A 22581-nucleotide genomic window follows, 5' to 3' on the forward strand; every position below is an offset into this window, starting at 1 on the left:
AACAGAATAAGAAACCTTTCTTTGGCTCCTACCTAGCCAGGCAGCTTTCTGAGTGCTCCTCTCCTCATGCCCTCCCAACTTGTTGCTTATCTGGTATCTATCATCACCAATGTTTTCCACAGCAGAAGCGTTTCAGTATGCTGCCCTGTTGCCACCAGAGTCTGAGAACTGCCTTTTAGTCTACCCATTTGAAGGCTTCAGCCTCTGTGAACTCCCCACCGAGGATCGGTCCAATTTCACAACCCCAGAACTAAGGGAAATGTCCTAACCTTTGTCTTAAGGCGAATACCTATGCCGGGCCTTCCCTGTTGACAGTATTCTTTGTTAACTATGTCTGTGGGATAACTGCAATAAAAATTAGCAGTTTTGTTTTTAAAATTTAAAGTTTAAAAGTCTTTTTTTTTAAATTTCACACGAATACTGAAGTTAACAGCATTTCTATTCTTTCTTGTCCCCCAAACTTCACCCATGTCTCCCCAACTCCCTCTCACGCTCACAGCCTCTTGTTCTTTAGTTCTCTCTCTCTCTCTCTCTCTCTCTCTCTCTCTCTCTCTCTCTCTCTCTCTCACACACACACACACACACACACACACACACACGCACACACACACGTATATAGAAATATATCCTGCCAAGTCCTCTCATTGTTGTCTGTATACATGTGTTTTTAGGGCTGACTACTTGAGATTGGATATCTACCAAAGAGCTGGTCCTGGAAAAGACTGATTGTCCCTTGCCCCCACAGCCATTAATTGCCTTAGCTCTTCATCTAGGGGTGGGACCATTCCCATGGACATGTCCACTGGTGTTGTCATTATGTAAGTCTTGCTTAGGCAGCCCTGTTTCTGAGATGTCCTGGTTGTCGGGCTCTTAGTATTTTTCCACTTCCTCTTCTGAGATATCCCCCGAGCTGTAGGTATAGGGGCCGTGCTGTAGATGGATCAGTTGGGACTGGGCAACCCCACGGTCAGCTGTTCTCTGAGTTTTGACCAGCTGTGGACTTCTTTGGCAGTTTAAAAACTGCAGTTATTTATTTTAAGTGTGTTGGGGTCAGAGTGCATGTGCCACAGTGCACATGTGGAGGTCAGAGGACAACCAGCGGGAGTCAGTTCTTCTTTCCACCACGTACGTAGGTTCTGGGGAGTCCAACTCAGGCTGCCGGGCTTGGCAGCAAGCGCTTTTACCCACTGAGCCATCTTGCTAGTCTGAACATGTCGTGAAACTTTAAAGAGATGATCTTGCATTTGCGTTGAGCACATTTCTGAAAACTATGAGGAATGAGGTCCATGCTACATCCCTTTTCTAATGGTTCCCACTGAAACTTGACAAATGCCTCTATGTAGAAAAACCACAGGGTGTATTAGTTTTCTAGGTATACTGTAACAAATTACCACAGGTTAGGTGGCTTAAAGAACAAAAATGCATTCCCTTACATTTCTGGAGGCAAGACATCTAAAACTAAGGCATTGGATATGCGATGCTCTCTCTGGTATCTAGGGGACAACCCTTGTCTCCCTCATCTTCTCCCTCGTCTTCCCCTGGCTTCTGAGAATGTTTACATTCCTTTGCTAGCAGCCCGATCTGTCTTCCCGTGGTGTTTTCTTTGCATGTGCATTGTCCCACTGCATTCTCCCCTCTGTGGACGTCTAAATCTCCCTCCTGTCGTAACACAAGCCACAAGATGAGGGCCTACCATAATAATGGCTTCATCTTGATTTGGTTATTCCTGCAAAGAACCCACTTCCAAATAAAATCGGTTAGGATCTCAATAGATCTTTTGGGACTACACAATTCAATCTACAAACTGGGGCAGCAGGTAGGATAAGAAATACTGTCATAGTTAGTGTCAGTTGTCAACTTGACATACCTGGGAAGAAGAAATCTCAAATGAGAAATTGCCTTCATAAGACTGGCCTGTGGCCATGTTCATGAGGTGCTTTCTTGATTGGCAGTTAGTGTATGGCCCTGCCCATTGTGGGTGGTGCCATGCCTGAGCAGGTGCCCTGGGTTGTATAAGGAAGGTAGCTGAGCAACCCAGTAAGCAGAGTTCCTTCCTTCACGGTCTCTGCTTCAGTTCCCGCTAACAGGCTGAGTTTCTGCCTTGACTTCCCTTGAGGATGGACTGCAAAGTGTAAGATGAAAAAGCTTTTTTGATCAGTGTTTTATAGCAACAGAGAAACAAACTAGACCAAATACCTTTGAGAACAACATCATCTGTTTTGTAAAATCCAGTCTGAGATTTGGGAACTTCTTATATTTTTGGTTGTGAGCCTAGCCTTTAATGGCTGAGCCATTTCTTCAGGCCGATATTTGGCAACTTCTAATTTCTTCACATCACACTGTAAAAATAAACCAGTCCCCAGGCTGTCTGTCTACCCAGCTGTCTTGTAAACACGTGTGTGAATATAATTTCAGATAGTTTCTGCCTTGACTGCATGAGATTGAGACGTTGATAGAGTCCTACGTAGTCAGTATCCATGTTTCTTGATCAGTGGCCCCGGCGAGGGAGCACCATTGGGTTGGATACATCTTTCAGATGTTTCCAGAGAGAGTCTGGCTTGGACCCTCCACGACTCCACCATTGCCTCGCCATCATGCATCTGTGGATGCTGGCAGCCCCCAACAGGTACCTTGAAATGTTTTGGCCACTGATGGGCCAACAGTGACAGAGAAAGAAGGGATATGTAAGTGTGAGAGCCTCTGTGCTTTGTGACTATACCAACAGAAAATCTTCCCATTCAACACAGCCAGTGAATTGACCCAAACTTTTCAGTTATGGCTGGGGATGTCTCAAGAGTTAACAGAAGATGACAATCGCCACTGAGATTCCTTTGTAGTCGTGTGACGGCCACTCTCCATTGTCAGCTTGACAGGAATGAGAGTCACCATAGAAACTCATCTCTAAGTGTGCCTGTGAGGATGTGTCTAGAGAAGTTTAACCGGGAAGACTTGCCCTAAGTGTGGGCAACATTTCCTCATGGGGGAAACTCAGCTGGGCCCCAGCATTCATCTCTTTCTGCTTCGTGACTGCAGACATGATGTGACCCGTCAACTCCTGCTCCTGTGGTCATGTCCTTCACCACAAAGGACGCTGTGCTCTAAAAATGTGAGCCCAAAGAAACTCTCCCTCCAGTGCCTTCTGTCAGGAGTTCTGTCACAGCAACAAGCGCAGCGATTCACACGCTGTCCTGGGATGCTCCTGGGGTGATATGCACCATGACCAATGGCTTGGGGAGGGAGGGTTGGTTGGCTTGCAGATTGTAGTCCTTTATCAAGGGAAGCCAAGGCAGGGCCAGGGGCAGGAACTGAAGTGGGGACCATGGCGCTGTGCTTCCCGCTGGATTGCTCTCTCCGACTCATGCTTAGCCGGCTTTCTTCTAACCCGGGACCACCTGCCCAGGGGCGACACTGCCCACAGTGGGCTGGGTGGGGGCTCTTAGACATTACTCGTCAATCAATGCCAATCTCCACAGACATGATCACAGGTCAGTCTGACCTGGGCAATCCCTCAATTAAGGCTCCCTCTTCCCAGGTACTCTTGGTTGTGTCAAACTGACAACAAAAACTAACCGGGATGCACACCATATGAGCTTCAATTCATCTAAGGGGCTCATTTCATTTCTTGTTCTTAGAGAAATGATTGTCATATAATAGGAACTTAAAAATATTTGTTGGATGGATAAAACCAACAAATCTTTGGCCACAATCTTTTATCTATCAAATTTTTCTCAAAATAGTCATTTGCTTTTAGTTATACTAATTATGGAATCTTGACCCCATGGGACAATGATGTCCTTCTTAAGGTTCTGAGACAGGAAACTGAATCTGCAATGTAGACAAAATCTGCCTTGGCCACCTTGGACATGCAATGCTGTCTTCCCCATCTAAAGGTTCATAGGGAAAAGTCTTAGCATAGTTAGGATGGCAATCAGTGAAGAGGGCTGGTGAGATGCTCAATGGTAAAGAGGACTTGCTGCTCTTGCAGAGGCCTTGGATTGGCTTCCCAGCATCTGTATCAGGCAGCTCAGAACCATCTTCAATTCCAGCTCCAGGGGATCCAATGCCCTCTCTGGCCTCTGCACCTATACTCACATGTACCTCTCCCCCATATATATGTGTACCTGAAAAACTTTAAAAGTTAGAACTAGGCTCTCCAGCTCCTAGGACAGGGCTTCCTCTGGTCGCAGCCATCTTCAGGTTCTGACTGCAAACCATCAGGGGTCCTGAGAGTGAGGGGGGAAGTAGTTCAGGGTACCTGTTAGTGTCGCACAGAGTGAGGGAGAAGTAGCTCATGACACCTGTTAGTGTCGCACAGAGTGAGGGAGAAGTAGCTCATGGTACCTGTTAGTGTCGCACAGAGTGAGGGAGAAGTAGCTCAGGGTACCTGTTAGTGTAGCACAATTAAGAAAACAAACAAAGTGATACTTTTAAGATATAATGCTAGGGGGCTGGGGAGATATCTCAATTTGCAAACAAGTATGAGGACTTGAATTTGACCCTGTGACATATGTAAAAATACCAGGCATTCAGAGAGTGCACATGTAATCTCAGAGCTGGGAATGCAGAGGTAGGTAGGTCTGTTGCCTAGCCAGCCAAACTTATGTGGAGAGCTCCAGGCCAGTGAGAGACTTCATCTCAAAAAGTGCCTGAGGAATGATATCAGAGATTGACCTCTGACCTCCAAACACACATGTACATGTGTACACACACACACACACACACACACACACACACACACACACACACACACAAAGATGTGTTACTCTTGCCATACCTTTAAAAATATTCATTTTAATGGCTGTCTCACAGGTGCTGTCCAGAGGCTGTGAGCATGCAGTCATGCAAACCCAAATCAGCAATGCCCTCCCTATGTGCTTCTCTAAGACTACTCGAGACCATCTGAAATGTCCTTGCCACATGTCTCTAGAAGGTCTGGTTCTGAGAGGTTGGTCATGGGAAATCATATCTCTAGTCACAACCAAAATAAATGGAGCAGTGACATTTTCTGGAAATCAGAAGAGACATCAAAGTGGAGATGTATCCTTGTCTTTTGATTCCTATTGGTATGGGGGCTTTCTCAAGGATGTCCCCACTCAACTCTGGCACAGAGACCAGTGGCATGCATGGGTAAGGCCATAGATGAGTACCACCTCTCGAGGGAAAGAGGCCACGGCAGAGGACGATATTTGAACCTGCCCCGTGCACGCTGGAGTGTCCTCACTGAGGTCCAGGGCTGCCCCCCTCCTTACTGGTGACTTCATCTTCATTGTGCATTGAGCTGTCACTCAGGCCCCTGGTGACACTGTCATAGGATGGTGGAAACGATGTGGCAGAAGCAGTTTCTGATTTGTCTGGGAGCCCGCCGCTGTTATTTGCCATGAATGTGACGTAGCCTTCACCAGGGAGTGGCGCGTCATCCTCCTCAGCCCTGGGCACTCTCAGGGGGTTGGAGAGCGTCAAGGAGCGCTGTAATACATAGCTCCGATAGGCCTTTTGAATGACAGTGGCTGAGATGTCTTCCTGCTTCCACCGGAGGGTGGTTGCTATCGGTTCGTAGGATGCTTTGGAAAGGTTAGTTGCCATAAATTTCTCTTCCATATTAGTCTTCAGAGAATCCAACTCTCCAGATTCTCCCAAGACATTCTTTGTGAAGGCAAAAAGGATGTCCAAACAGTGGATCTTATCTCCAGGGACCAATGGCAGGTCCATCTGGATTAATATATTCTGATTGGGTTTTGGGATTCTAAGAGGGCCAGAGAGTGTGTCTGCAAAATCCGAGAGGGCAGAAAAGGCAATGAACTGGGTGGCCTCTGGGTCAAACTTCTCCCAGGTCTCATAGAACATGTCAAAGTCATCCTCACTCAGGGGCTCTGTGCTCTCCTCTGTGGCAACATTGAAGTTCTCCAGAATCACCGCGATGTACATGTTGACCACGATGAGGAAGGAGATGATGATGTAGGTGGTGAAGAAGACGATGCCCACTGCTGGGCTCCCACAGTTCCCCCTGGAGGTACCGTTGTTGCTCAGGTTGGGGTCGCAGTATGGGGGGCCTGTGTTGAGGATGGGGCTGAGGAGGCCATCCCAGCCTGCTGATGTGGTGATCTGGAAAAGGCACAGCATGCTGTTGCCGAAGGTCTGGAAGTTGAACATGTCGTCGATGCCAGCCTCTTCCACAACATTGGCAAAGCTGGCCATGCCGAAGATGGAGTAGATGAACATGACGAGGAAGAGCAGGAGGCCGATGTTGAAGAGGGCAGGCAGGGACATCATGAGGGCAAAGAGCAGTGTTCGGATCCCCTTGGCTGCTCGGATCAGCCTGAGGATGCGGCCGATTCTGGCCAGACGGATGACCCGGAAGAGCGTAGGGGAGAAGTAACTTTCAAGTGACGTAAGGATTGCAGAAAACACCAGACCTGTGAAAGAGGGTGGAAAATTATCTAATTAGTGTCTCAAACCATGAGCTCTGGTTAAGTTGGCTATGATCATATTTCCTCTTCTTTTCTCAGTAGAGGCATCCATATTCAAGGAGTCTGTGCCTTGGCCTGACTTGTCAGTAACCGTCGATTGCGGTAGCCATCCCTCCCTCAGGTTATTTTTTGACCTATCTACTGTGTTCTTATCTTTCTCCCTACCCAGAACATCTTATTAGTCAGCCTCTATGGTTAAAACCCTGTCTTCTTCAACACGCCATGCATGCATGTGTGGGAATATCACAGTGAATCCCATTAATTTGTTCAATTAATATGTGTTAATCATCATAATAAACAACCCTCTCTCTTCCACAGCCAAGTTCAGCTGGAAGTGACTGTAGTCTATTCCACATGCCCACAATGCTTTGCTTCCAGCCTGACATAGCCCACCATACCCATTTCCCCACCCTGGCTCTGTGCTCCGGGTAGGCCAGGGCCCCCTGTGATTCATCTCCCCATCCCCTCCTGTGAAGATTGACTCAGTTCCTGGCACACGGTCCCACAGATAATTGCATGGAACTCGCATTAATTATAAGGAAGGCTAGGAGTTGGGCCACTTGCTGACAGATAGACAAGAATGGTTCTGAATGGCCAGCTGTCTGCACAATGGATTTCATTTATCTCTTTCATTTCCAGCTGTACTTGAACTCCATGTTAGGGTCTGGAGACAGGATTTTTTAGGGTCAGTTATGTCCCCTAATGCTAGCCATGAGAAGGAAGAAAGATGAAGAATGCATATACCCCAAATGGCATCTAATATGAGATCATGGATACATCATGTGTGCATCTATAACATCTAATATGAGATCATGGATACGTCTGGATTACAAACTCTTTGTGAAAACTCTTAAAGTCTAGTTTGACTAGAACATTCTTCCCTCACACAAGTATATGATATACTCCTTCCAGAAAAGCAGTATGCATCTGTGACATCTGAGATCATGTATACATCATGTATATATCTAGGACATCTAATATGAGATCATGTATGTGAAATGTATGTGTCTTTAGTTTTTCCAGGGTTGTTCAAAAGAGAAAGAATTCATAGCTTGCAAAAATAAATGTCTTTTTGGTGGGAAGGGGGAATGAGAGGACAAGAGGAAAGATGGACAGGTGGTCTCTTCAGGTGGTTTCTATGTCTATAAGGGATCCCTGCCCAGTGGACAGGGCTGCTATGAGGGAACCAGGAACGGTTAGTTAGAAACCCTCATCACAGGGCCACAGGACATGTGGTCTTTCCGTATCGTTGATGTGGGTAGTCAGACAAGCAAGGTCCCACCAAAATGTCCTTGTGAATCTCTTACTTGGAAAGATAGATGAAACAAAACACACAAATGAAAACCAAAACTCTCTAGCCAATCAACAACAGAAACTTGTTATGCTGAGCCACAGAATCCATAGAGGAAAGATCTTCCTCAGTCCCCTTTTGTTTCTTACCATCTGCTTGATTTTTTGAGAAAGTCTCACTCTTTAGCTAAGGCTGGCCTTGAACTCATTATAGCCCAGGCTGATATCAAATTCACAATATTTCTCCTGCCTCAGCATCTCAAGTGCTTGGGTTATAGGCATGCAACACCACATCCGGCTAATAAGGTAGATCTCATCACTAACTAACAAGTGGTTAGTTAGACTTACAGAGGCAAAGGCTATGTTTATGGTGTTGGCAGTGGAAATGCTTTCATGGATATACAAATCTCCAAGCCTGACAAGTTGTATATATTAAGTTCATGTAGTATTTTTTTTTTGTATGTCAATCTTAACTCAAAGATATTTTGGAAAACCCAACAACAATCCAGCAGCAATACCAAGATAAAGTAAAGCCAGATTAAAACCTCACACAAATAAATGCAACCCAAGCCTCTGTTTTGCCATGAGGGTAGGGCGAGGGATGAATTGCTGACAGTTTTATCTAGATGCCATTAGCTCTCGGTAGTAAATCAATGGAAAGTTAAACCCACAGCTGCGCTCTAACAGGAGAAGCAGGTGGGCCAGAATATAACTGACAAAGATGTATTTACGACTCAATGTAAAGTTGGTGAGGCAGGATGTGTCCTGTTAGGAGTCAAGCATCAGTTAAGCCACTAGTCCAGGGACGAGGTGACAGTCTTCCTTGTCAACTTGACTGAATTTAGAATAACCTAGACACAGCTCAGAGCATGTCTCAGGACATTCCTGAAAAGTCTAGCTTTTAGAGCAACCCTAAATGTAGGTGATACCATCCCATGGGCTGGGGTCCTGGACTGAATGAGAAGGAGAAGGTGAGCTGGGCACCAGCGTCCATTGCTCTCTGCTTCCTGACTGGGGACACACTCTGACCACACACCTCATGCTATTGCTGCTGGGTTGCTCCACCACAATGGCTGCATTCCTTCTTAAATCACGAGTCTAAAGCAGTCATTTCCTCTTAAGCGGCTTGTCAGGTGTTTGGTCACAGCCATTGGGAGAGTAACTAAATATAGCCAGTCTCTTGGTTGTTGGTGGGAGGGAGCTAGTTAGTAGAAGAACACAAACTCGTCTAACTTCAGATCTGCCTCCTGCAGACTCCGTTACCCTGATAACATTCCTAATCTCGGAGGTTCCATTTTAATTAATAAGGTCAATGACATCTCCGTCAAAGGGCTGTTGATCTGTGGCACCAGTGCTCAGAACTCAGTAAGTAGTCAGCTCCGTGTCTCACACCAGATTCCGACTCTAGACACCACTGCACCCAAAATATAGCACCTTCAACAGCACAGTGTCTTTACAGCTTTGGTCATTGCATTGAGTCCCTCACTTTTCTGTCACCCATGATAACAGCGAAGCCCACTGAACGTCTTCTTTTTCTGTGAACATCCTGGGGCATTTAACGTCTGCTGCCTTTGGAAGACTACACATATCGGGCTCTTCTGACCTGTGCCATTGTGTGTTGAAAAAGCAAGTTGAGGCTGGGAAAATGGCCCGGTGGGTAAGGCCCTACAAAGCAGGGTATGGGAGCATGTGTCTGTAATCCAATCCCAGTGCTCTTACAGCAAGATGGGAGGCGGAGACGGGAATCCCCAGAAGCTTGTGGGCTAGCCTGGTGTGCAAAGCAGAGGACGATAGAGACTCTGGATCAAACAATGTGGAGTCTTCTGACCCCCACGTGTACATCATGACACACATGCACCTGCACACAGACCTGCACACAGACCTGCACACATACTCGCACACACACCTGCACACACACCTGTACACACACCTGCACACACACCTGCACACACCTGCACACAGACCTGCACACACCTGCACACAGACCTGCACACAGACCTGCACACACACACACACACACACACACACACACACACACACACAGAGTTTTAAAGTGAGTTGGCTCTTTCCTTGGTTTGAAAAGAGAGAGCTGCTAAACGACCCCATGAAGCCCCCCAGTACATGGTTGCCACTCACTCCCAATGGACAGGATCACCACGATGAAGTCGAACACATTCCAGCCATTGGTGAAGTAATACTGCCGCAGGGCGAACATCTTCATTACACACTCGCCCGTGAAGACGGCCACGAAGAACTGGTTGATTCTGCTCAGGATCTTTGTCTTCTCCTCACTCTGCTCATCAGTCTCCACCATCATGGTGATCATGTTGAGGCAAATAAGGACCATGATGACGATATCAAAAGCTTGCCTGGTCACGATGTCAAACACAAAGCCCTGGTACTTATTCTGAGAAAGAAAGGGAGGTATCAGGCCAGCCTGTTCCAGCCTCCTTCATCCAACTCCTAGTTATGAGAGCTCTGTAGGCTCCGTCTTGGGCATCCTTGGCTTCTTCGCCCATGCTTTCCCTTGCTGCAATCTCTCCAGCCTGTGAGTTGACACGCGTGTGGCTTTTGCTAACTATTTGCCTCTATCACCAAACTGCAACCTCTGTGAGGGCAGGAATCGTGTCCATCTTGCTCACAGCTCAAATTCTAGCATCTGTATAATGTCTGCCATACAGAAAGACCTTAAGAAATTGAGTGGATGGAAGATAGAATGAGCAGCTGCGCATTAACCACACCTCAGCATTTGATAGCCACCCGACTAGCTTGACTAATTCTGTACAGAGGCACTTACTGAGTGGATACTGTGTTCAGGGTCCCACATGTGTGGTTACCAGGGGTGGAGAGAAGAACCTGCCATCGTCCTACCAGCATGCTTCCAGAAGCTTCTGAGTGGGTGGAGGGAGCTGCTACCACAGGCTGACCCCTGCTGTTGCTTCACAGTGCGGGTGGGTTGCTACCCTGCTGGGTTAGAGCAGAGACTCGGACCACAAAGGGCCTGGCTCTTTGCTTGACTGTTGGCTTATGTTCTGGGATGGGAGGGGCTTTGCCGAGCCACTTAGCCCTTCCATGTCATCATGAAATGGAGAAGAAGAAGAAAAAAAAGAGGTCCATTCTTGGTTATATGACTTCTAATTAAACCAAGCAAGCCTCAGATTCGGGTTAGATATTCCAGCATTTGTCTGTTCCCCTGCTCAGCCTGTGGGCAGGGCTCACATCTTGGTAACCCTCTGTGTACTCGGAGATGATGGAGGGTGAATGATAACATGATGAGCCTGGAGTCTATTATTTTCTTATAATGTGGAGCATGTGAAACCTGCTTTTAGTGGTTTTTATGAGAGAGAACATCATAGAATAAAATTGTCCAGTCCTGTAGAACCTTTCACTTTTTCTATGGATAAGACAAAATTTAGAATGTGGACTTGACCAGAGGCAAGGGGTGGGGTGCATGTACGATTTGGGGAGTCCCTCTGTAGTACTGAGTTAGCTCTGCCATTAGAAGCACCCGCACACCTGGGGGGTGCAGAACTTCTCTGCCAATGCTCTGCTTGATCTCTTGGGGCTCCTAAACACACCAGCGGAACATTCCAGAGACAGATGCTGGATGGAAAGAGAGCTGGTCTTGGGAGGACAGATGTTAGTACAGCTGTCCTGGCAGAAGTGGGGGTGTTCTAAAGAGACGTTTGAGCCCCTCCCTTTGACCGTCAGACTATTGGCACAACGGACCCCGAGCAATTGAATTTCCCCAGTAGTCTCACGCTGAGTGAAGGACTACAGCCTGGTGCCAGCCAGAGGGGAACTTGTCTCCCAGGAAGAGATTTCACACAGTTCTGACAACTGCTCAGGCTGCCTTGCAGGACAGAGCGGAGTTGAGTGAATGATGGGTCAGTGACGGGCAAGACCACACTTGACCAGGGCCTCCTAGCTATGCGTATCTCTTGTTCTCTATTTAAACCAAGTAGAAGATGGGCTTGGGAGGACTTCTTTATTCCTCCCTCCTACCAATATGGCCCATGTTGAAGAACCTCCTTTCACTGGTTCTCGTTCTCACTTGTCTCTTTAATTGGCATTTTGAGGATGGGAGGTAGAACCCAACTTGTTAGGGCTGCCAGAGCCTGGACTTGCACCACAAAATTTCCAGTAACATTAAGATAAAGTAGGTATTTTTCCCCTTGAGTTTCTTTCTTGGCTCTAGACTTTAGGGAGGGCCTATGATCAGACATGTCACCAAGCAGGTGATATCAAGATGTGAACACTGCCTAGAGCACGGATGGACCGAGGACTGTGGGCTCTGGAGAACAGTCAGATATGGTCTCTGCTTAGACACTGCTCTCATGGTTTCCCCAAGATAGCAAAGCATTGCTGAAATATCCCAACCCTGTCTCAGCTTTTCTTGATTGGGAACACAAGGGCTAATGTTCACCAGCCTTGGATCACAAAGAGAAGAAAAAGCCATGCTTTTCCACTAAGAGTACTGATATGGTCAATTAATAGTGCACATTCTCCTCCCAACAGATGGAGAACCCCAGGAGCAGAGGCAGGCAGTGAGGCCCACTCCCCTCCTCATGCGGAGGACAGACCTTATGCCACCACTGGGGCATATGGAGGGTCCCATCTAAGACTTTATTGGAAGCAATGGTATCCACCTACAATTTCCCCTCTGACCCATGCCTTTGTATCTACAGGGCACTTTTGAAATTTAGCCCACCCTATTCCCGGGACAACGAGGAGAAGAAGTTCCAGTGGCCTGTGGGCTTGTTGATAAGAGGGGAGAGGCTGGAGAAAGGTATCAGAACCTTGGTTATTCTAAGGAGTGGCCCAAACACAGGACTCTGGTTCAGACAGTAGCTTAGCACTGGTGTGGGATCGTGAAGGCCATGGAATTCAACTGCTTGCTTCTATAACCCCTGACTTGAATCCCATTGGCTGGGCACAGCCTTTTACCTGAATCTTTAATTTTGAGCCTGTTCCCACCCATTGGATTTTGTACATGTGCTTGTGCACTGTGTGTGTGTGTGTGTGTGTGTGTGTGTGTGTGTGTGTGTATACAGGTCAGGGGGCAATCTCAGGTATTGTTCCTAAGGTGCCATCCATCTTGTCTTGAAACAGGGTCTCCCCCTAGCCTGGAATTTGCTAAGTAGGCCAGGCTGACTGACCAGTGAGCCCCAGGGATCTATCGGCCTGATTTTGCTCCCCCAGTGCTCGGAGGACAAGTGCCTAACCACACCTAGCTTTATAGATGTGGATTCTGGGGGTTGAATTCAGGTCCTTGTGCTAGCAAGGTAAGTACTTCACCAATAGCTATTTCCTCAGCACTGTGTGTGTGTGTGTGTGTGTGTGTGTGTGTGTGTGTCCTGAGAGGCCCTCAGGAAGCCTTACACACTCTTGTTCAGACTTATCCAAACCCAGTCATCTTCATCTTACGGGATTAGGTAGTACGTTTCTGCCAGTACAGTCTGGAACCTCCTGCCATCCTGATCCAATGTTTTTTCGCAGATATTAGAACAGCATCAAATTGATACTCACTATTTACAAGTAAAGTGTGGCAAAGGTGATAAATTTCCCTTTCCCTCCTGTAAATGTTCCAACACCTTGTACTCACCAAGTCTGAAATAATTTATATAAGGACCGCGCCTTGATGTAGAAACTCTAACACCTTTCTGTTTCATGACCTGTTTCCAAAGCCATGATTCAGCCACTTGTTGAGAGATGCAGAGCTCGTCAGACAAGCTTATTTGAAGTAACCACTGTTTTCACTTCATTTAAACTTCTTATTTTGGGGGCCTAGGAACCTCATCACTTCCACCCTTAAACTTGCCCCAGAATCTCCTCCATACGGTGCTGGCCAGGCATCTACTCAGCCCAGGTTAAGCTGAACTCACAAACCTGCTCTGATAGAGAGAAACCCAGGGGCTCACCAGGGGCCGTGGGATAGGCTTCTGGGGCTTCTTGGAGCCCAGCTTCTTCATGGCATTGTAGTACTTCTTCTGCTCCTCTGTCATGAAGATGTCCTGACCCCCTAGGTAGAGGAGCAGGACACACTGATGTTATTAAAATAACAAGACCCTCCAGAGATGCCAAAGCCTGCGGACCATTCCAATCTTCTCATCTCCTGAGCAGGAAGAATCAGGGGATGAGCCCATTGCAGACCCCCTGCCTGGGTCCTGCAGTCAAATGCTCTTCCCCAGCGCCATGCTTGAAAGCACGATGCTTGCTAAACTCTGAGGGGAGCCCCTGGCTGTGATCCGCTGCCTGGGGTTCTGAAGCAAAGCTAGTGTCTGTTCTGCAGTGTAAGAGCAGAGAGGGCTTGGGACAGGAGAAGAGGCAGGCACAAAGAGGAAGCCTTTATACCTTTAGCACTCATATTTTATATTCTAAATGTAAATAAATATTTGGGATTAGGGTCCTATGAAGCCAAGGGAAGTATGGAGGCATGAATCTTCTTTTCCATTCCAAGAGGGTTGGGATTCTGCCAGTGCCTGAGGCCTTGGCCCTTCCTGAGGTGTCCTAACTCAGTCCCTTGGGGCTTAAAGTTCTAGAGTCACAGGTCCTTTCCCACCCTAGTGGTACTTTGTAAGGAGTCGTCTGTGACACTTGGCTCCAGTTGAGAAGACCGAGGTCACTTTATTGGAGGATGGGAACCTTGGGGAGCATTTACAACCCTGCAAACACAGCTCCCCCAGCAGTGGCGGCATCAGGCACCAGGCAGTGGTGAGGACCAAACCCAGGGGACAGATATCAGCTTGGTGCTACAGACAGGAAGCGCTGTGCCATTGGCTTTTAGCCGCGAGGCCACAGTTGTCCAGGGAATAGGAAGTACAAGATCCATTACTATGGCCAAGACACTCGAGCCCCACTTATCTTTTTCTTCTGTTGATTGAAGTTGTCAATTATGACCCCAACAAAGAGGTTCAGTGTAAAGAAGCCTCCAAAAATGATGAAGACGACGAAGTAGAGGTACATGTACAGGTTGTCCTCCCACTGAGGCTGGCTGTTGATCTGTGGTCAAGACAGGGCAGGAGATGTGAGGAGGGGCATGTCTCAGGTTTTCTCTAAAAGCTAACCCCGCAACAAGGCCCTGGTACTTTATCCTGTAAGGCAGGATTGAGGACTTGGGGAGAAGCAGCAGATGAGAAAGGCTGATGCAGGAGTATCATTTATTGGCTAGGCCGATGCTGTAGGCAACTGGAGCTCCATCCTGATGGAGAACACACCTCAGAGTGGGACCACCAAGAAACAGGGAAGCTGTAATGCTTGTCTATCAACTCCTGAGACTTACTAATCAGAGCCGCCTGGAAACAGCCCATCCCCTGTCCTGCTGGGAGAGGCCCCTGAGTAATATCTGATGAACTAAAGAAAGGCTTTGGACAGAGGATGGGAATTCCAGAGGACTCCAGGGGCTCAGAGGGTGGGCAGGACATCAGTTGTGCCTGCCATGGCAGGAAGGGACCTTACCCATTTACTGTTAGGATTGGAATGTGTAATGTCTCCTGCAGGTTCATTAGTGTTTGGACACTTAGGCCCCAGTTGGTGCTGCCATTTGGGAAGGTTGTGGAACTTTTAAGACTGAAAGTCTCACAGGAAGAAGCCAGTTCTTTCCTGTCTGTTCTGCTTCCTGACTGGGACTGCAATGTGAGCGGCTGCCTCCCACTCTTGTCATGCTTCCTAGGCTGTGAGAGACCGAGTCCCCTTGAACTGTAAGCCAAAATGATCCCTTCTTTACATTCCTTCTTGTCAGGTGTTTGGTCATAGCAACAGGAAAAGTAACCAATAAAACCACTGCTATCCAGCTGTCTGTGGACGGCCTCAGTAAGTGAAAGACGTGCTTGAGAAGCCGGAGGAACACTCGTAGAAGGCTAATTGAGCTCAAATGCCCAAACACGTAGCAGATGGATATTGCCACAGAGATGGGCTGTGGGAAGTGGTGTAAGTCTGACTCTTCTGGCAGGAAAGCTATTAAATTTCATCACAGATACAGTCAGTGCAACAGGATTCACAGAGGGGAAGGCCATGCGCACCAGAAGCTGAGACTCACCTCTCGGGAATCGACAGCGGCATACATAATGTCCATCCAGCCTTTGAATGTTGCCTGGAAACAAGAAGTGGAGGGCAATCAGAGTCTGTCCATCTAATGGGACTCTTCTCAGTCCATGGTGGCTCAGTGGGAGAGACTGGGATGCTAAGTAAAGAGACTTGGGGGGGAGGGGAAGAGAGGAAGTCTCTGGGTGACTGAACTAATCTCACATGATTTCAAGTAACCCAGAGTAGTGTGGTATGGAAGACATGGAACTTTCTAGAGCATGGCCTGAACTGGGACTCGAGTGGCTTGCTACAGGGACACTGGCACAGGCTGTTCTATGCTCTGTTGGGGTTGCCATTTTCTCAGTCACTTTCCTGGCTAATGTGTGTGACATAAGAATAAGACACACGATGGTTTTAGCTGTCCTGGGTTTTTTTGTTTTCCCATATGGAGTTGAGTATTGTTCTTTCAAGGTCTGTAAAGAATTGTGTTGGAATTTTGGTGAGAATTGTGTTGAATCTGTGGATTGCTTTTGGTAAGATGGCCATTTTTACTATGTTAGTTCTGATCCATGAGCATGGGAGAGCTTTCCATCTTCTGATATCTTCTTCAATTTCTTTCTTCAAAGACTTGAAGTTCTTGTCATACAGGTCCTTCACTTGCTTGGTTAGAGTTACACCAAGATATTTTATATTATCTGTGGCTATTATGAAGGGTGTTGTTTCTCTGATTTCTTTCTCAGCCTGTTTATTGTTTGTTTATAGGAGGGCTACTGATTTTTTTTTTTAGTTAATCTTGTATCCAGCCACTTGACTAAAGGTGTTTATCAGCTGTAAGAGTTCTCTGGTAGAATTTTGGGTTGCTTATGTATACTATCATATTGTCTGTGAATAATGATACTTTGGCTTCTTCCTTTCCAATTTGTATCCCCTTGATCTCCTTCAGTTGTCTTATTACTGCAGCTAGAACTTCAAGTACTATACTGAATAGATATGGAGAGAGTGACAGCCTTATCTTCTTCCTGATTTTAGTGGAATTGCTTTGAGTTTCTAGCCTGGAAACAACTTAGATGTCCCTCAATTGAAAAATGGATAAAGAAAAATGTTGTATATTTACATAATGGACTATTACTCAGCTGTTAAAAACAATGACATCATGAAATTCACAGGCCAATGGATAAAACTAGAAAAAATCATCCCAAGTGATGTTGTGGGGTATTTGTACACTGTGTGAAGATGTGTTGCTGTGATTGGTTTAATAAAGAGCTGAATGGCCAATACCTAGGCAGGAGGTATAGGCAGAACTTCTGGGCAGAGAGAGGAAGTAAGAGGAGGAATCGAGGTACATGAGAGAGATGTCAGGAGATGCAGAACAAGCAAGATATGCAGGAGGAGAGGTAACAGCCACAAGTTATGTGTCAGCACACACAGATTAATAGAAATGGGTTAATATAAGTTATAAGACTAGTTAGGAATAAGCCTAAGCTAAGGCCAAACTTTCATAATTAATAAGTCTCCATGCCATTATTTGGGAGCTGGACGGAGAAAGACTCACTACAGTGTGAGGTAACCAAGACCCAGAAAGACAGACATGGTATGTACTCACTTGTAAGTGGATATTAGCTGTAAAGTAAATGATAACCATGCTGTAATCCACAGCCCAGAGAAGCTAAGAAACAAGGAGGCTCAAGGGGGAGGGGACACTTGGATCTCCCTGGGAAGGGGAAATAGAGATTTCATGGGTGGATTGGGAGCGGGTGGGGACGGGAACATGAGGGAACATGAGGGAGTGGGGTGGGGGAGAGTACTAAAAGAGGTGACTGGAAAGGGGGGCCATTTCAGGTGAGGTAGAAACCTGGTACAAGGGAAACTCCCAGGAACCTACAAGGATGACCCAGCTAAGACTCCAAGCACCAGGGGATATGCAGCCTGAACTGGCCATCTCCTGTGACCAGGCAAGACCTCCAGTGGAGGGAGTGGGACACCAACCCAGCCACATAACCTTTGACCTACAGTCTGTCCTGCCTATGGGAAGTGCTGGGGTAAGGAATACAGAGATTGTGGAAGTAGCCAACCAATGACTGGTCCAGCCCGAGACCCATGCCACAAGAGTGAGCCCACCCCTGACACTGCCTGGAGGGCCAGGACCCAGAGGCTGGATGGCCCAGAGACCTGGATAGAACCAAACATGACTGGAGAAAAAAAATATCAGTGTCATGATGCCTAATGACATTCTGCTGTACTCATAGATTGGTGCCTAGCCCAATTGTCATCAGAGAGGCAGCATCCAGCAACTGATGGAAACAGATACAGAGACCCACAGCCAGACATTGGGCCCAGCTCAGAGAATCTCACTGAAGAGAGGGAGGAAGGATTGTAAGAACCAGAGAGGTCACAAGAAAACCCACAGAAACAACTAACCTGGGCTCATAGGAGCTCACAGAGTCTGAACCGACAACAGGGGAGCCTGCATGGAACTAACCTAGGCCCTCTGCATATATGTTACAGTTGTGTAGCTTGGTCTTCTTGTGGGTCTCCTAACAGTGGGAACAAGGACTGTCTCGGACTCTTACTGGCTTTTGGGACCGTATTCCTCATAATGGGTTGCCTTGCCCAGTTATAATACCAGGAGGTGCTTAGTCTTACGGCAACTTGATATGCCAGGTTTTGCTGATATTCATGGGAGGCCTGCCTTTTTCTGTGAGCCACCATGTGGTTGCTGGGAATTGAACTCAGGACCTCTGGAAGAGCAGCCAGTGCTCTTAACTCCTGAGCCGTCTCTCCAGCCTCCCTTTTCTGAACAGAAATGGAGGAGGAATGGATTGTGTTGGGGAGGGGAAAATGTGATTGGGATGTAAAACAAACAAACAAACAAACAAACAAACAAATAATCGATTTTCAATATCAAAATAAAGAATAGATATACATCTAAAAGTGGGAGTGAGACCACATTTCCTGTTTCCAGTTTTAGCATTCGTGTGTGTGTGTGTGTGTGTGTGTGTGTGTGTGTGTGTGTGTATGTGGCGTATGTGTGTGTTTTAATGCATGTGTGTGCAGAAGACAGAGGAGGTGTCTAATGTCCTCCATTGTTCTCTGCCCTTTCCCCTTAAGACATGATCTGTCGTTGAGCTTGGAGCTCAGGCTTTATCTTCAGTGGGATTGTCTGGTTGACATGCTCAGCCTGGGGTTATAGGTGAGTGCGGTTATGTATACCCAGAATTGCTCATGGGTAATGAGGATCTGAACTCAGGTCTTCAGGCTTGCATAGCAAGTGCCCTTTCTCACTGAGCCATCTCTCTAGCCCAGTCTTACCATCCTTGAGGTCTTAAAAGTGGGTGTGCTTTGTAGCATATCTCAGGCATGAAAGAAACTTTGCTCTCTCCAGCCTGTTACAGCATTTGATGGGCTGTTTGAATAATGTATTTGTCTGCTTTTCTCATGAAGCCCCAGGTCCTGCACCCAGTTCTGACTGTTACTTCCAGGGGTTAAGTACCTGGCAGGCCACTGCTACAGAGATTATTTGTTCCCTGAATGAGCATGAACAGAGGGTGGAATATAGAAACTCTTAGGCAAATAGATGCCACAGATGTATAAGTAATCGTAACCACACTTCAATAAACACAGGACTGAATGAAAACTGGATATAGACAAGTGAGGTACAAGTGAATAGTATGGACACATTTCCTTGTTATCACCAATATTATCCACCATCACAACAAACTTAATTAGCTATAATTAGTTATCATATAGGAAATAATGAGAAGTGAAAGATGGAACCATATATACATGCCTGTTCTGTGCATCTTGCCCCATGGATGGCTCATCTTTTTATTCTGTTATCTTAGGCAGACTTAGCTAGATTTAGCCCTGTGTGCTCACACGCATCAGTAAGGACCTTTAGTCTAGTGGTGTCCATGGAAATAGAGAACGGCTTCCGCTTACATTTAATGCTGCCTCATGTAATGTCTCTATGTAGCATCATCTGGAAGAATCTGGAAGCTCCATTTACTAAGCAGTCAAAGGAATAGAAATGATGGATCTCAGCGTTGACTCACCACCTGAAGAAGTGCGAGGTAACCCATAGCAACATTGTCAAAGTTGACTTTCACGTTGACCCAGAAGAAATGGCCAGTGTGGTTTTGATTTTCACACTCAGACTTGTTAGTCACAATGGTCGAATTCACAACAGAAAATGGATTATTGCTGGTGTCAATGCACCTCGAAAATTTCCCTGCAAAGAGGTTCACGCCCATGATGCTGAAGATGAGCCAGAAGATGAGGCAGACGAGGAGGACGTTCATGATGGAGGGGATGGCGCCCACCAGCGCATCCACCACTACCTGGTGGGAAATGGAAAAGGACCTGAAATTCCCCAAAATGCCACTTCTCCCTATTCTCTGCCACACATGTGCCTGCTGGACAGAGGCTGGAAGACAGCCTTCAGCATCATCCTTAGGAATTCCACCCACCCATTTTGAGGCAGAGTCTTTCATTAACCTTGAACTCAACTGGAAGGGGTAGGCTGGCTGCCTGTGAGCCCCAGGGCCACTTGGCTCTCCTCCCCAGCTGAGATTATAAGCGTGCACCTCCATGCCTGCCTTTTAAAATTATACTTTTATTATGGGTTCTGGGGTTTGAACTCAGATCCTCATGCTTGTGAGGCAAGCACTGTACTGACTGAGCTAACTCTCCAGCCCACAAACTGATTTTAAAAAATCCACTGTTATTTGGGAAGCTATAGCGATTGCTTTGAGCTGGTGATGGAGGAAGGACAGTGCGGAGGCTGGTAGTAATACAGAAGGAAAGGGGTGAGTGGCGCAGAAAAGCCACAGGACGTAAAGATTGTCCAAGAGATGCTTTTGGACGGATGCTGGCTCAGGTGCTGAGCCGAGGTTATCTCTACATGTAAGTGTCATGGAAAAGGCTCGCTTGTCATAGGAAGTGGGGCAGTGGGTGCTCTGTGGGTGCTCAGAGTAAGTCCAGGAGGCGGGGAATAGCCAGGACCACGTCCCGAGGGTAGCTTTTGAGAAAGGAGGTTCTTACAGTCTGACTTGAGGGAGACAAGGGAGACAAGGCAGTTAGACTGTGCAGTGTCACCAAGGTCTGATCGGGAAGGGACGACACAGAGCTGATAGCTGGAAGTGGGGCCCGTCACTTTGGGTCAGGGTATGGAGGGCATGGGGGTGGGGGAAGTTGGGGAAAACGTGGCAAATGCTGCGGGTCAGAGAAGTTCTGAAATGGGTCTTACCCTCATGCCTTCGAATCGAGACAGAGCCCGCAGTGGTCGGAGGGCACGGAGAGTCCGAAGGGCTTTGAGGGATGCCACGTCTGAATAGTTGAGGATCTTTGCTACGAGGCTTGTCAGGGAGATCTGGTACAGGCAGAAAGCAATGCATTATCCTGGAATTCTAGAACATCAGCTGGTGGAAAGAGAAAGCACCTCTATGCCCCACCTCCCAGTCTCTGCTCTGTCTATTTAGTCCGGGGGAAATTCTAGAAAGTCCTTTGCTTTTACTGAATTAAAAGGCTTATTAGCACATACTAATTATACACAATTATGGATTTCATTATGTTTTCACAAGTATATATAGTATATTTTAATCATTCACCTTCTATGATTCTCTATTATCTCCCTCATCCTCCACGGATCCCCTTCTCTTCCAATTATTTTTATTTTCATGCTGTGTGTGTGTGTGTGTGTGTGTGTGTGTGTGTGTGTGTGTGTCTCACACGGAGTTTCAGTGGATTGCCTACAGGAGCAAGGGCATCTAACTAGTGGCTACACCACTAAGAAAATGTCTCTCCTTCCTCTAGCAATCGCTAGTGATCTATAGAGCCTCAGGGATGGGTGGGGCCATGTGAGCCCCTCCTCCATCACGAGAGGATATTGATGGGCTCAGTCCTGTTCAGGTGACTACTGCTGTGAGTTCAGGAGTGCAATGTCCCCACACCCCGAGGACAGCATTTCACAGCACTCCACTCTTTCCTCCAGATCTTACATTCTTTCCGCCCCATCTTCTGTGAGGGCTCAAAACCTGTTCATTATTCACATGGACTTCTGGGCATGTGTCTTAGGGAGGGTTTTTATTGCAGTGAAAAGACATTATGGTCACAGTGACTCTTACAAAGGAAAACGTTTAACTGGGGCCGGCTTACAGTTTCAGAGGTTTAGTCCATTATCATCACAGCAGGACATGGCAGCGTGCAGGCAGACAAGGTGCTAGAGAAGGATCTGAGAGTTCTACATCTTGATCCACAGGCAACAGGAAGTGATCTGTCTCACTGGGCATAGCTTGAGCATAGGAAACCTCAAAGCCCATCCCCACAGTGACACACTTCCTCCAACAAGGCCATATCTATTCCAACAAAGCCACACCTCCTAATAGTGTCACTCCCTATGGGGGCCATTTTCTTTCAAACTACCACAGCAAGAAAATATGTTCTCACCCATTACTATTCCCAGATATATGTGGCCAAACTTGTTTTTCTCTCCAAGGGTGCTAGCTGGGCCCCAAGAGCCTTGATATTTTGATTGACTTCCAGAGATTTGGGGAGCTGATATCCCTTCATTGGACCTATAATTAAAGCCCATTGTGGTGGTTTAAATGAGAAATGTCTCCCACAGGCTCATGTATTTGAATGCTTGGTCCCTAGCTGGTGGTACTGTTTGAGGAGGTTATGGACCCTTTAAGAGGTAGAGCCTTGCTGGAGGAGATGCATCACTGGGATCACTGGGGGCTGGCTTTGAAGGTTTGTAGTCTTGTCTGCCTTCCTTCTCCTCGGCCTCCTCCTCGGCCTCCTC

At 47.0% G+C, this 22581-nt stretch overlaps 1 protein-coding gene across 5 annotated transcripts in view; it reads right to left on the bottom strand.

Moving 5' to 3' along the window:
• Nucleotides 1-4802: 4802 nt before the first annotated feature.
• Scn10a (sodium voltage-gated channel alpha subunit 10) overlaps nt 4803-22581 on the bottom strand; it is a 94264-nt gene continuing 76485 nt past the window's right edge. For 4 of the 5 annotated variants that reach the window (XM_076577354.1, XM_076577353.1, XM_076577352.1 and 1 more), the window contains 7 exons: nt 21028-21150; nt 19835-20119; nt 15796-15849; nt 14622-14759; nt 13679-13783; nt 9894-10164; nt 4803-6413 (listed from right to left, as the gene is read on the bottom strand). In XM_076577354.1, coding sequence (XP_076433469.1) covers nt 5218-6413; nt 9894-10164; nt 13679-13783; nt 14622-14759; nt 15796-15849; nt 19835-20119; nt 21028-21150 — 2172 coding nt within the window. In that variant the 3' untranslated portion in view covers nt 4803-5217. Of the gene's footprint in view, nt 6414-9893; nt 10165-13678; nt 13784-14617; nt 14760-15795; nt 15850-19834; nt 20120-21027; nt 21151-22581 lie in introns of all 5 variants that reach the window. The other variant, XM_006986723.3, reaches the window with a different exon arrangement.

Source organism: Peromyscus maniculatus, chromosome 7 (genome assembly GCF_049852395.1).
Source record: "Peromyscus maniculatus bairdii isolate BWxNUB_F1_BW_parent chromosome 7, HU_Pman_BW_mat_3.1, whole genome shotgun sequence".
Lineage (NCBI taxonomy): Eukaryota > Metazoa > Chordata > Mammalia > Rodentia > Cricetidae > Peromyscus > Peromyscus maniculatus.